At 40.1% G+C, this 15,532-nt stretch overlaps 1 protein-coding gene and 1 pseudogene across 6 annotated transcripts in view; one reads left to right on the forward strand and one right to left on the reverse strand.

Moving 5' to 3' along the window:
- LOC128562170 (RING finger protein 11-like) overlaps positions 1-11,132 on the forward strand; it is a 293,543-nt pseudogene extending 282,411 nt beyond the window's left edge. The window contains exon 2 of the transcript XR_008373375.1: positions 11,122-11,132. The product of XR_008373375.1 is annotated as an RING finger protein 11-like (transcript). The remainder of the gene's footprint in view (positions 1-11,121) is intronic.
- Positions 1-15,532, reverse strand: part of RNF216 (ring finger protein 216) — a 210,443-nt gene that overhangs the window by 127,859 nt on the left and 67,052 nt on the right. For all 5 annotated transcript variants that reach the window (XM_053556823.1, XM_053556827.1, XM_053556826.1 and 2 more), the window contains one exon: positions 10,743-10,857. In XM_053556823.1, the coding sequence (XP_053412798.1) occupies positions 10,743-10,857 (115 nt within the window). The remainder of the gene's footprint in view (positions 1-10,742; positions 10,858-15,532) is intronic.

Below are 15,532 nucleotides of genomic sequence, written 5' to 3' on the forward strand. Positions count from 1 at the left end.
AGCTACTTATTTTTTGTTGTTGTTGTTGCAGTTTGGCCGGGGCTGGGTTTGAACCCACCACCCTCGGTATACGGGGCTGGCGCCCTACTCACTAAGCCACAGGTGCTGCCCAATTTTTTTTTTTAGAAAAAGGGTCTTATTTTACCCCGCAGGGTAGAGTGCAGTGGATCAATATTGCTCCCTACAGCCTCAAACTCCTAGGTTCACGTGATCCTTCTGCCCCAGCCTGCAGTGTACCTGGGACTAATTCCCTGTAATCTATTTTCCAGCATCCTTAAAGTTGTGATATATAACATTTTTTAAGTTAAACTTTTTATTATTAATTTAAAAAATTGCAGATTCAGATGCAGTAATTGCAGGAACCCTAATTGTGTATACTTTATCTAGTTTCTCCCAATGTTAACATTTCCCAAAATTATAGTGCAGCACCACAACTCAGACATTAAGCGACAGTCAAGATACAAGAACATTTCCATCGCAAGGATCTGTTGCCTTCAGAGCCACACCTCCCTCCCACCAGCAACTTTTCCTTCACCCCTACCAAATTTATCTTCCATTTCTATCATCTTATTTTAACATTGCTTAATACATCATATAGTACGTATTATATATTTGGGATTGGCTTTTTTAACAAGCATAATTTTTTTGAGATTTAGCTAGGTTGTTGCATGTATCTGTACATCCATGGTATAGATGTGCTACAGTTAAACCAGTAAACAGTTAAAGGGTGTTTGGGTTGTTTCTAATTTTTGGCTATTTTGAATAAAGATGCTGTGAACATGTGTTTAAGACCTTTTTGTGAATATAAGTCTTCATTTCTCTGGGATAAATGCCAGGAATCCAATCATTGCGGCATATTATAGTCACATACTTAGTGCTTTTTTTCTTCTTAAGACAGTTTCACTTTGTTGGCTGTGATAAAGTACTGTGGAGTCATAGCTCATAGCAACCTCAAACTCTTGAGCTCAAGCAATCCTCTTGCCTCAGTCTCTTGAGTGATGGGACTATTGGTGCCCACCACAATGCCCAGTTATTTTTTAGAGATGGGGGTCTCACTCTTGCTCAGGATGGTTTCGAACTCTTGAGCTCAAGTGATCCACCCGCCTCGGCCTCCCAAAGTGCTAGAATTACAGGTAGAAGTCACTGCACCCTGGTCCTACATACTTAGTTTTTACAGAAACTGCCAAACTGTTTTCTAGAGCAGCCATGCCATTTTACACTCGCACCAGCAATGTATGAGTGATCTAGTCACATCTACATCCTCCTCAGCATTTGGTGTTGTTGCATTTTATTTTCACCATTCTGAAAGGCATGTAGTGATATTTGTGGTTTTCATCTGTATTTACCAAGTAGCTAATGATATTGAACATCTTTTATGTATTTACCTGACATCTGTATATTCTCTTTAGAGAAATGTCTTAGAACTTTTGCCCATTTTCTAATTGGATTGTTCATTTTTCTACTGTTGATTTTTTTTTCCTAGCCTTAAGTAGAGTACCATGGTATCACAGCTCACAGCAACCTCAAACTCTTGGTCTCAAGCGATTCTCTTGCCTCACCCTCCCAAGTATCTGGGACTACAGGTGCCTACCAAAACGCCCGGCTACTTGTAGAGATGAGGTCTCACTCTGGCTCAGGCTGGTCCTGAACTCATGAGCTCAGGCAATCCACCCACCCAGGCCTCCCAGAGTGCAAGGAATACAGGAGTGAGCCACTGCATCTGGCCTTTATTATTGAATTTTGAGAGTTCTTTATATTCTAGATAATAGTCCTTTGTCAAAGATGTGGGTTGCAAATATTTTTTCCCAGTCTACAGCTTGTCTTTTCATCCTCTTAATGTTTTTTGGAGACCAAAGCTTTTGAATTTCAATGATGTCAAGTGTTAAGAACTTTTTGCCTCCCCCTAGATTATGAAGATTTCTATGGTTTTGACTAAAAGTTTTAGCGTTTTCTGTTTTGCTTTAATTTTTGTGTAAGGTAAAGTACGTAAGGATACCTAATTGCTCCAGAGCCTTTCTTTTTCTCTTTCAATTTTTTTTTTTTATTGTTAAATCATAGCTATGTACATTAGTGCAATCAAGGGGTACAATGTGCTGGTTTCATATACCATCTGAAATATTCTTATCAAACTGTTTCTTTTTTTTTTTTTTTGAGACAGAATTATGTTGCCCTCATTAGACTGCTATGATGTCACAGCTCACAGCAACCTCAAACTCTTGGGCTTAAGCGATTTTCTTGCCTCAGCCTCCCAAGTAGCTGGGACTACAGGTGCCTGCCATAACACCCAGCTGTTTTTTGGCTGTCGTTGTTTAGCAGGCCTGGGCCAGGTTCGAACTCGCCCGCCTCAGTATATGTGGCCGGCACCCTACTCAATGAGCTATGGGTTCTGAGCCCAGAATCTTTGTTAAAAAGGCTATTTTTCCGATTGTGAATAACTTTTCCACCTTTGTCAAAAATCAGCTAGGGACTCAAATATTCATCAACTGATGAATAAATAAATAAAATGCCCTATACCCATAGACTGAATATTATTTGGCAGTAAAAAGGAATAAAGTACTGCTATATGCTACATTGGTAATTCTTAAAAAAATTATGCTAAGTAAAAGAAGCCAGTTGCAAAAGACCATACATGGTATGATTCTATTTATACGAAATGTACAAAACAGGCAAATCTACAAAGATAGGAGATTAGTTCTTGACAGGGACTGGGGAGAGTTGGAGGGAAATAGCTATTGACTTTAATGGGTTCAGGGTTTCTTTTGGGGGGATAAAAAAAATATTCTAAAATTTATAGTGATGATGACCATGCAACTGTGAATATATATGAATTACATTTCAATTAGGCTGTTTTATACACATATATATTTAAAAGTAGTAAAAAAAAAAATCAGTGTGTGTCTATTTTTGGATTCTCTATTCTGTTCCATTGATGTGTCTATCTTTCCACAAACACCATAGTCTTGACTACTGTAGCTAACTAAGTCTTAATCAAGTAGACTGATTCCATTGCAATCTTCTTTTTCAAAATTGTTTTAGCTCTTTCCAGATAAACTTGCCTGTATCCACAAAAAAAAAAATCTTGCTGGAATTAAAAACAAATCTGGAGGCATCACATTACTAGACTTCAGGTTATACTTCAAGTCTGTTGTGATCAAAACAGCATGGTACTGGCACAAAAACAGAGACTTAGATCTATGAAACAGAATAAAGAACTTCAATATTAAATTAGCCACAAACTGCCACCTGATCTTCAATGAACCAAACAAAATCATACAGGGGAGAAAACAATCCCTATTTAATAAATGGTGTGGGAAGAACTGGTTAACCTTATTTAAGACTGAAACTGGACCCAAACCTCTCACCATTCACAAAAATTGACTCATGCTGGATAAAAGATTTAAATCTAAGATACAAAATGATAAAAACTCCAGAAGAACGTGTGAGAAAAACTTTTGATGATATCAGTCCAGGAAGAGGTTTCATGAAGAAAATTCCATTGGCAATTGCAGAAACACCAAGAAGTAAATAAAGGGGACCTGTTAAAGCTAAAAAGCTTCTGTGTAGAAGCTTAGTTGCTTTGTGCTAAGGACACAGCAACTAAAGCAGACAAACAACCTTCAGAATCAGAGAAGATATTCACACTATGAAATCTGACAAAAGCCCAGTAACTAGACTCTACAGAGAACTCAATCTAACCAGTAAAGAGCAACGACCCCATTTATCATTGAGCAAAAGACATGAACAGAACCTTCTCCCAAGAAGACAGACGAAGTGCTAACAACACATGAAAAAATGCATCCCTAATTATCAGAGAAATGCAAATCAAAAAGACCTTGAAATATCACCCCATCAAGAACAGCTCATGTCACAAAGTCCCAAAGCTGCAGATGCATGGGTCAGAGAGAAGAAAACTTTTACAGTTTGTGAGATTACAGGTGGGATACAGACTTTTTGGAAAGAAGTATGGAAAATCCTCAAAGAGCTAAAAGTAGACCTCCCATTTGATCTTGTAATCCCATTTCTAAGTACCCAGAAGAAAAAAAATCATTTTACCATAAGGACATGTACATTTGAATGTTTATAGTGGCTCAATTCACAATTGCAAAGATGTGGAAATAACCAAGTACCCATCAACCCATGAATGGATAAATAAACTATGGTATATGTATACCATGGAATACTATTTATTTATTATTATTTTTATTATTTTTTTATAGAGACAGAGTCTCACTTTTACCGCCATCCTCTAGGGGGTGCTGGGTTGGGTGGTTCCCTTGAGGTCAGCAGCTCTTTGCCAGCCTATTCAGACACAGTACTCCACCAAGTAGAGAGGAAAGAGAAAAATACTATACATCAAACCAAAACAAACAGAAAACCTTATGGGATAAAATTGGGGGAAAACCCAAATTAATAGGGGCAGAAACACTAGCAAAAATGAAGCTCCAATTATTAAAGAAGGCAACAATGGAAAATTATATTTAAACTAGAAAAACAAAGAAAAGACAGAAAAATAAAAAAAGAAAAATCTAGAGGGAAAATGTTGAAATAAAAAAAAAGAAACCCAAAACCCAAACCACAAACAAAACAGTATATATATATTTTGCTGAATATTGTCTGGGCAACAGGTGATCTTCTGGGGTATGAGATGTTAATCACAATGTTGACACAGCTATATGAGATGGAGACTAGCGGCCTCTTCTGCTTTCTCAAATCCTGCAGGGTTGAGAGCCTAAATCTTTCCTCAGCCCACTTAAAAGACACTTTAAACTGTTAACCATGGCTAAGCAGAAGCTTTCCCAGGAAAGCACTTGTTGCTGGGATCTCTCCTGAAGTGGCTGCCGGATTATCCAGTGCATCAAAATTGGTCTCACTCTATGCCCCTGAGGGCTGAGGCTGCAAGGCAGCCCTGCTACTACCAAACACTAAAACCTCTGCTCTTACCTAGCATCTCAGTCCCGGCCTTTGGCAATGCTCAGTCACTAGATTACTTGCCTAAGGTCTCCCAGCTCAATTCTCACTCTGTGACCCTAAGGGTGGAGCCTGCAGGGGCAGTTCTCCTACAACGGCTGCGTGGCCCACAACTAAACAATATTAGCTCCATTCTGGCTCAGTGGCTCAGTGGCTCAGTCCTGGGCCCTAGACAACGCTTAAAGTCATCTATACTCTCGCTCAAGTTCTCCCAAGGTAGTTCAACCAAGTGCCCAAGTCCAAAAAAACCAAAACAGCCCACAGGTAAGGCCTTCCCTGTTTGCAATCTTGCTGCTATTGTAATTATAGCTGTGGCAGCCATGGCCTCAGATGGAATGAACACAACCACTTGCCAGTTCTCCATCGCTTCTGTCCTCCTCCTGAAGTCCAAAAGTCTCTTGCTGAATCCCTGTGTCCCCATAGGGATGTTTCTGGGCAGAGCCCACAAGCCAGAGATGCCTGGAGTCTTCTCTCCCCAATCTCACCATGCCTGGTTGCACAGAAGTTGTTTCTTGGCCACCATCTTGCTCCCTCTCTCCATGGAATACTATTTAGCCATAAAGAAAGATGGATACTTTGCATCTTTTTTATTTACCTGGGAAGACTTGGAGAATGTCCTCCTAAGTATCACAATGGAATAGAATGGAAAAACAACCATCCAATGTATTTGACATTAATATTAAACCAGTAGATGAACAACTATAGGCCCGCATAAGAGAAAAATATATTTAAATTCAAGAAGGAGGGGAAAAGGTATGGTAAGTTCTCACCTATCAGGTACAATGTAGGGATATTTGGCACACTTCCTGGGTGAAGGGCTCAACTGCAACTTGGACTTTACCTAACAAATGCAAACAATGTAACCTAATTGTATGTATACTTATTATTAATCAAAAATTAAAAAAAAAGGGCAGTGCCTATAGCTCAGTTGCTAGGGCACTGGCCCCATATACCGAGGGTGGCGGGCAGCCCCAGCCAAACTGCAACAACAACAACAAAAATAGACAATGTGGCGAGCGCCTGTAGTCCCAGCTACTCAGGAGGCTGAGGCCAGAGAATCACCTAAGCCCAGGAGTTGGAGGTTGCTGTGAGCTGTGTGATGCCACGGCACTCCACCAAGGGCAATAAAAGTGAGACTCTGTCTCTATGAAAAAAAAAAATTAAAAAAAGTCTCGCTGGGATTTTGAAGGGAATTGCATTAAACCTCTGTATCAATTTGGAGAGGAATCTTCTAATCCATGAACACAGTATTTATTCACTTCTTGAATTTTTTTCATCAATGCTTTGTAATTTTCATTATGCATGTCCTATACAAGTTTTGTTAGATTTATAACTAAATATTTAAATTCTTTTTTTTTTTTTTGGAAACAGAGCCTCACTTCGTTGTCCTCAGTAGAGTGCCATGGTGTCACACAGCTCACTGCAACCTCCAACTCTTGGGCTTAGGCAATTCTCTTGCCTCAGCCTCTCGAGTAGCTGGGACTGCAGGCGCCAGCCATAATACCCGGCTATTTATTTTTTATTTTTTCACAGTTTGGCTGGGTTTGAACCCGCCACCCTTGGTATATAGGGCCAGTGCCCTACCTGCTGAGCCACAGGCGCCACCCTAAATATTTAAATTTTTGAAGCGATTGTAAATATATTTAAAATTTTGGTTGTCACATGCTCATTGCTAGCATGTGGGAGTTATCCGTAGGAGCACCTTATATAATAGTCTACCCCTTATCTGCAGGAGATATGGTCTAAGACACTCAATGGATGCCTGAAACCTTGGATAATTACCAAATCTTCTTGTACTATGTCTTCTCCTATATATACACATTTACGCTAAAGTTTAACTTAGAAATTAGTAATATTATAGCTGGGCACGGTGTCTCACACCTGTAACCCTAGCACTCTGGGAGGCCAACGCCGGTGAATTGCCTGAGTTCACAGGTTCTAGACTACCCTGAGCCAGAGTGAGACCTCATCTCTAAAGGTTGCTGTTAGCTGTGATATCACAGTACTCTACCAAGGGCAACAAAGTGAGACTCTGTCTCAGAAAAAAATAAAAAATAAAAAGAAAGAAATTAGTAATACTAGCATTAGTGAGTAAAATAAGGAGTTACCTGAACACAAGCACTGAAATACTACTACAGTTAAAGACATCAGTCCATCTGGTAAATGAAATGACTAAGTAACTAACAGGCATAAAATGTATATACTAGTGTAGATATGCTAGACAAAGGAATGGTTAATGTCCCAGGCTAAAAGGCTCAAGACTTCATCATGCTGACTCAATAGTGCTCAAATTAAAACTCATGAACTGTTTATTTATTGAATTTTCCATTAATATTTTTTGACCACAGCTGACCTCAGGTAATTAAAACCAGAGGTTAAAAAAACCACGAAAAGCCAACCCATGTATAAAGGGGCACTACTGTCTCCCAGAATCTTGCTAAACTCATTTATTAGTTTCAAGGGGTTTTTGGGTATATTCCTTGGCATTTTCTTTCTTTCTCTCTTTTTTTTTTTTTTTTTTTTTGAGGTAAGTCACCCCATGCTAGAGTGCCATGGCATCATCATAGCTCACAGCAACCTCAGACTCTTGGGCTTGAGCAAATCCTCTTGCCTTAGCCTCCTGAATAGCTGGGATTACAGGCATGCACCACTATGCCCAGCTATTTCTATTTTTAGTAGAGAGAGGGGTCTCACTCGTGCTCAGGCCTGTCTCTGAACGCCTAAGCTCAAGCAATCCATCCGCCTTGGCCTCCCAGTGTGCTAGGATTATGGGCCATGAGCTAGCTACCATGCCTGGCCATCCTAGGAATTTCCTATGTAGAAAATAATGTTGCCTACAAAGAAGTACAGTTTTATTCCTTCCTTTTTGAACTATACTTTTAATTTCTTTTTCTTTCCTTTACCTCATTGGCTAGAACCTTGATAACTATGCTGCAGGCAGTGAATACACGATATCCTTGCTGTGTTCCCAATATGAAGGGAGAGGATTCATCATTAAGTATGATGTTAGCTACAGGCTTTCTTGTAAGGAAGCTCCCTTACAAGAAATCGAGGAAGCTCCCCTCGATTTCTAACTTTCTGAGAGTTTTAATCATGAATGGATATTAAATATTATTAAATGATTTTTCTGCATCAATGGTCATGTGATTTTCTTCTTTGGCCTGTTAACATGGCATATTATACTGATAGGTTTTCAAATATTGAACCAGCATTTACCCCTGGAATAGACCCCACTTGGACATGATATATAATTCTTAACATATATTGCTGAGTTCTCTTTGCTAATATTTTAGATTTTCACATCTCTATTTATGAGGAATACTGGTCTGTAGTTTTTTTGGTACTGTCTCTTGTCTAGTTTGTTATATTGGCTTCATAATGGTAATACTGGCTTCATACAATGAATTGGGAAGTGTTTCCTACTCTTCTATTTTCTGGAAGAGATTGAATATAGTCAGTGATATATATAAAAGTCCACCCCTTATCTGCAGGAGATATATATATATATATATATATATATATATATACACACACACACACACATACATATATATATTCCCCCCCTACCCAATTAAGAGGAGATACATTGGCTTGGTGCCTGTAACTCGAGCAGCTAAGGCGCCAGTGACATATACCTGAGCTGGCAGGTTCAAATCCAGCCTGGACCTGCCAAACAACAATAACAGCTACAAACAAAAAATAGCCAGGCATTGTGGCGGGCGCCTGTAGTCCCAGCTACTTGGAAGGCTGAGGCAAGAGAATCACTTAAGCCCAGGAGTTGGAGGTTGCTGTGAGCTGCGATGCCACGGCACTCGACCCCAGGGCAACAGTTTGAGGCTCTGTCTCAAAAAAAAAAAAAAAAAAAAAACGAGGAGATACACTGTATTTTTATTGATGTTCACTTTCTATCAAATTCTAATCAGACTGTGAGAAGACTGTCTAATTGTCAACAGATAATACAATAGAAAAGACAAAGGAGGCAGAGCCTCTTTCTCTTGGAGCCAAGAAATATATAGTCCAAAGAGCTGTGCTTGGATGGAAAACAAGCTGAACAGGTGAAAATCAGGAAGATATGAGGAATCTTTGACTCTGTGCTTATAGAAAACTGTCTTGTTATGAAAGGCTAAGTATGAATCCTAAACATTAAACTACTAACATAAATCGAGCATATTTTCCATTTTATACTTCTAGGATCCTTAAAGACCACCTAATAAGTACTACTTAAGGATCAGTATCTAAATTAAAGGGCTGTACCTAAAACAATGGACTGAAATGAGTAAGATAAAAAGGAAAAAAATGGAAGATGCAGCAAAATTGAGAGAGGGGTTAACAGAAATGTAGGTGTAAAGACCAAGGCTTTCTATTTTTTTAGAGACAGGGTCTCACTCTACTGTAGCCCAGGCCATACAATGGTATAGTAGTCATACTTTATTTTGCAACCTCAAACGATCCTCCCACAGTGCTGGGGTTGTAGGTGTGAGCTGCCACATTAGGCCTAAGATCAAGGCTTAATGTAAATACCAATAGTAGAACATGTTTTGATTTTAAGAAGTTTAGGCATTCTTAGGGTGTGTGGATAGAAGCACAGAATATTAATCTTACTGCTGTCACTATGGTGTAGATCTCACGTGGAGTACAGCATACAGATTCTTACATCCTATTTTGAAAGAGACCCTGATGAACTAGCAAAGGGCGCACAGAGAGATTAGTCAGGCTGTTGAAGGGGCAATAGCCAAACTGAGTGTCTCCACTGGCAAGAACTACAACCATGGCAGGAAATTTCAGGAAGGCCTATTTTGGCTTGATTTAAAGGAAGAAACTTTCTAAAAGACAGCTGACCAGCACGGGAATGGACCATCTCACAAAGCACTGGATGTCAGACACAGATTGTAAGGCTATGTAAAAGGACACCGGTCTATCTTGTGGATAAATTTAGCTGAAAGAAAAACCACCTGCACACTGCCCCTACTTCACTGTGCCACAAACTAGTGAGAATGTCGTTAGAAGACATGGCTAAAGGACCTCAGAGTCACAGCCTGGTGGATCTTCTTCTAGATCCTCAAGAGTTTAGAAATTCAGCTACTTTTCCACTCTATAGTACCTATGGAGTTTCCATTTAATAATACCTGAAACCAAGCCTGGCAATCAAGTACTCAAGTGACAGAAAAGACAAAAGAAAATATTCCTATTTATGACATGATCTGTAGAAAAAGTTATAGTAAACTCTTTCATTGGACACAAAGAAACTCAGTTGAAATTTGTTACAAAACTTAACAAGTTTACTTTTGGGGGGATCAGACTCAAGTCACCTCTTTGAAAGGGCTTTCAGTAGTTACTTCATCGGTAAGAATAACAAAACTGCAGAGAAACACATTACTAGTATCTCTCAGATGCATAAGTGACCCTCTGCAGGAAGCCATTCATCACTACTTTAGGTAATTTTTACCAATGATAGAGCCAATTCTCATCAAGCCTTCTAGACCAGTTTTTTGCCAAGCTCAACACAGTGTCCCCGAATACTTTCCCACACGTGAATTCTCTAACGCTGCACAAAAATTTCCTGTTAATAGTGTATTGAAGGCAGGAAAAAGGAAGATGACAACTGTAGCCACTTCCTAAAAATTCTGATGTGCTGTCCAAAAGAGTACCTGTCAATCACTCCCTGGCCTGCGCTGGGCAGGCAGGAAGTGAGCAGGCTGTAACAATGACTTTCTGACTGCACAGGAAGGACAGATCTGGCCTTGCAGCTTCAGCAACACACAGTTTTTCATTACCTTGTTCAAATTTGAAATCAATGTAAGAATATTGATTCATTTCTTTTCTTTTCTTCCTTTTCCCACTGGTTTCTGGTGATAGCTCCTGCCATTTTTTAATGGCGTCAGAAAAGGCCTAAAAATTGAGAAAGGGAAAAGTTACCTCTGTAAATGGAAAATCAGAAAATGTGAAACACAGCCAATCCCCAAGTCTCATTTGGGACTCACAGTTTCAGCCATTTTCCCTGCATGGCTTACTAGAAACAGGCAGTGGCAAAATAAACAGGCAGCATTTTGTTATTTTCATTTTTTCTGACTTTTATACGTGGCTACAATATGCTTACTGACAGATTAAAGGATGACTTAGGAAAACGAAAACTGTCTGTTATCCTTGTGTAAGTGGAGTTTAAATCACAGGACAAAGGGCTAGTAAGTTATACTCTGTAGGCTCATCTTGTCTGTCACTTCTCTGGTCAACACTGCCTATTTATTCCACTAACTTCCTTGCCACATGCCTCTTTGATACACTTATATCCACCCCCACCCCCCAGTGTACACAAGAGTTCAAAGTTCCTATACTGGTAATAGTCCCTTTTCTTTCAGCTTCTTCCTCTCTTACATCTTGCTATTTGGCACATAAATATACTACTCATCTTTGCCAGCTTAAAAAAAGAAAATACTTCCTCCCCTGATCTCATCCCCCTATTAGCTAGCAGCCCCTTTTTCTTAGTTTTCTTTATAACCAAACTTATCAAAGAAGCCATCTAGGTGTTTTCTCACCCCTTTACCCCTGAGCATTACCTTTCCAGCTGCCCCTGATCTGGCATCCATACTCACCCATAAGGGGCCATGTCTACCATCTACATTTACTTAGTGTCTCCCAGGTCCTACTCAATATGTTGGCAAAAAAAGTTTCCCAGACTGAAGTCATAGTTCTTTCCCTCCAAATGAGTGTTTTAGCAGTATTCCTCATCTCCATAAATGATACATCTTCATTCCCCTTTCTCTTAACTCCTACTTGGGACTGTGATTAAATGTTTAGGGAGGCTCTCTAGGGAACTCCTTGGTCTACCTCAGGTTGCTTCCTGTTTCAGTCTCTTTCAACGTTTTTACCACAGTTATAATTACTTATATATTTGTTTGCTTCTCTGTTTTGTGCCCCACTAGACTGGGAGCTTCTGGAGGACAAGGAATGTTGCCAGAGCTCAAGGTATATCTTTGGCAACTTGCACAGTGTACATGTAATGCTCCTGTGAGGAATAACGAATAGTTAAAGGGGATAGGTAAGCTGCCAATAACCACATTCTGAAACTGTTTATTCTAGATAGCTATAGATTCCTGTGGTGAAAAAGTAAGAAAGCATATGAGTTGCAGAAGAGAAAAAGATCATCCTTTCACCTTAATTGACCTCTAAACCTTCCTTGTAGAGTTTTCTCTCATTATATTCTCAAAATAATCCTCTGAGGTAGGTATTATGTATTTTATGGTAGAAGAAAGCAAAAGTTAGCGAGGAGAAAGAACTTGTCCTAGCTCACACCTTAGCAAAAGTCAGGATTTATGCTAAGGCCAGTCTTGGGGACTAAAGCTTCTCTCTTTGACATCTCCCTGTCCTCAGATATATTCAGTGAAAGCTGGCAAAATTCATCTTGCTACCTTTCTACCTCCCTTACCAACTTCTTCCATGGCTGCAGAAATGTGGCTTTTCATTTCTACTCTTTTCTTTCTATTTCTTCTTTTGGAAATTTCCACTACCTGTGGTGTTTTCCACAAACCCTTAGACGCTACTCTTAAAGCTACATTTTTCTAATCAGTTATAAGACAACTAGTATCTACCAAATTTTACCTAAAGGTAAACACCCCTGAACTACTGCTATTTTGCAAAAAACCCATAAAAGAAAACAGAACAAGCTATTTTAATTTGTATTTTTTAATGAACTAATTAAAGCACAGGTATCAAGAAATAGGCTAGAATGTGAATTCACAGCTTCTGAATGCAGCGTAGCGGCTCCTGACCACACACCTACAAGGGTCATTACCTTAGCCCCATTTAAACACTGTTTCCAAGTGGCAGTCCCAAGTAACACAGAAAAAAAAAAACAAAACACAAACAAAACTGGTACTTGTGAGAAAACTGTATCTTAAAAAATGTTGACAATAAATTAAAGGAGTCTCCAACATCTTCCTTATAATAGTTATATTAACAGTCATTGCTAAATATTGACTAAAGGCCTGAGAAGGGACACAAAGAAAGGAGCTTCAGGGTAAGTCTGGAGGGCCCATAAGAATGTGGGTATGAAGAAACCTAGGTAATGACTGACCAATAGAAAAGGGCAATACTGCCTGGAGCTGCAGAGAGGCTAATGAAAGACTTGCAACTAATTTCAAATGGAGAGCATTTTTATCTCTGCAGGCCTTTACATCTCCATCTCTCTCATCTTTTCTCTTCTGTGAGAGGAGGGACTCCCAACTTTTTTTGGAAGCACGCTAAACTTTTTCTTTGCTCTTCTTAAATAAAATTTCTCTTTAATATACTGAAACTTACACAAGTTACTTTGCTCTCTACTCATACTGCCTGTGCTGCTCCAGTTTTATTTCCAGTTTCCATTCCTTTTTCCTTTCAATTACCGCCGTGCCTCAGTTGTGCTTTCTAGCTCAGCTGAGTATTTGAACCCAGTCAACTGGGTTCAGGGAACTGGGATCCCCAACCCCTAACAGCCCTAGTTAAGTAGACCAGATAAAATCAGATTATACAGTGAGAATTCCTTCCAAGACCTAGGCACCCCAAAGGCATCATGGTTAACTTTTCTTGCCTCTTGGCCTTTGTGTGTAATCAGTGAAAACATGACTCTGCTCAAATGACATCTTTCTTTCTTCATAGTGCTCTCAACAGCTTTATTTTATTTTGAGACAGAGTCTTACTTGGTCACCTTCGGTAGAGTGCAGTGATGTCATAGCTCACAGCAACCTCAAACTCTTAGGTTCAAATGATTCTCTTGCCTCAGCCTCCAGAGTAGCTGGGACAACAGATGCCCACAACGCCCGGCGCTATTTTTTAGAGACGGGGGTGGTGGTGTCTCAGTCTGGCTCAGGCTGGTCTCAAACTCTTGAGGCTCAGGCAATCCACCCACCTTGCCCTCCCAGAGTGCTAGGATTACAGGCGTGAGCCACTCATCTGGCCTCAACAGCTTTATTCACCTGCTTTAGAACACTGACCACACTGTTTTAAACACATGCCCCTCTTACCTCCCAGTTTCCTAACCAGACTAAAAAACTCTTGGGAAGGAAAGCTATTATACTTTGTGTTTGTAAAGGAAAATTAAAAAATCTCAGGAACACCTCCCACCAGCTCCTTATGCAAAAAAGGTCTGTGGAAGGTGTAATCATGCAACACCAAATGAAAAGCTTGTTAGCCAGATGCCTCAGGGAAGGGCCTCAGGCATTTATGAAGGACCCTCTAAAGGTCACTCACTAGGAAATTCCTAGCTGGTTTACTCTAAGTAAGGACATGCAAATTGTAGTTTTAGATCTGCCAGGGCCTAGCTCCTAAAGACAAAGTCCGAGTCCACACTGATACTGCTGATTCCAAGCTTATCCTGCCAGGTGCAGAACTGAGATCAATCCACCGAGACATGAGTACAACTGATTCTTTGCTCCTTTTCTCTTCAAACCTTATCTTACATAAAATGTAGCTTTCTGAACATTAACTAGAGTCTCACAAGAAAGTAATCATTTGCCTCACTGCCCACCCTGTCCTCCTTTTTCTTTCCTCTCCCCTTAAATACTAAATTTCCAAATTGCTGTTTCAGAACACAGGTCACAGGTGCTTCTGTGGTATTTTTCCTTGGAGTGTCCTCAAACTTAATAAACCTCCACTGATTGAGACTTGCCTCACTTGTTTTGGGTATCATGTCATATTACTCCTCAAGTCTAGACTTAAAACTTATCAGGAGTTAAGTCCTCAAAAGCCCAGCAGGAGGAACCTAGCAACAAGAGATGTTTAAGAGCAACTTTTCTGTTGGCCTTTCTCCCCTCAGCTTGTTCACATTCATGAACCAAATAGCCATCAAGATAAATTAGTTCTGAGATTCGAGGATATAGACAGGTAAAGAAATGTTTTTTCTTTTTTTGACAGATAGTCTCACTCTGTTGCCCAGACTAGAGTGCCCAGTGCCAGCCTTAAACTCCTAGGTTCTGGTGGCACCTATAGATCAGTGGGTAGGGTGCTGGCCACACATACCAAGGCTGGTGGGTTCAAACCTGGCATGGGCCAGCTACAACAATGACAAATGTAACAACAACAAAAACAGCTGCGTGTGTGGCGGGTGTCTGCAGGTAGTCCCAGCTACTTGGGAGGCTGAGGCAAGAGAATCACTTAAGCCCAAGAGTTTGACGTTGCTGTGAGCTATGACATCACACACTCTACAGTGACAGCTTGAGACAGTCTAAACAAACAAACTCCTGGGTTCAAGGACTCCTCCTGCCTCAGCCTCCCTAGTAGTTGGTAAAGGAGGTCTCTGAAAAGCAAAAAGCAGCACCTGTCCATTATTTAGAAGAGGGTCTCTGAAAAGGGGGAACAGCCCCAAGGGAAACAGAAATTAACAAAACAAAGCTTAGGGCCAGAGAAGATTAACATAGGAATAAACTTATTTTAAAGGCAGACAGAACCACAGGGCAGCCAGTGCTAATGGAGAAAGGGGGTCATGAGAAGGTAGGGGAAGTCAACTTTCTTGCAGAGTGAATGGTACTGTGTCTGAGACTAATTTTAGAATTTCCACCTTCCACAACAGGTATAGGGTAGGAGACTCTAATGC

Source organism: Nycticebus coucang, chromosome 12 (genome assembly GCF_027406575.1).
Source record: "Nycticebus coucang isolate mNycCou1 chromosome 12, mNycCou1.pri, whole genome shotgun sequence".
Taxonomy (NCBI): domain Eukaryota; kingdom Metazoa; phylum Chordata; class Mammalia; order Primates; family Lorisidae; genus Nycticebus; species Nycticebus coucang.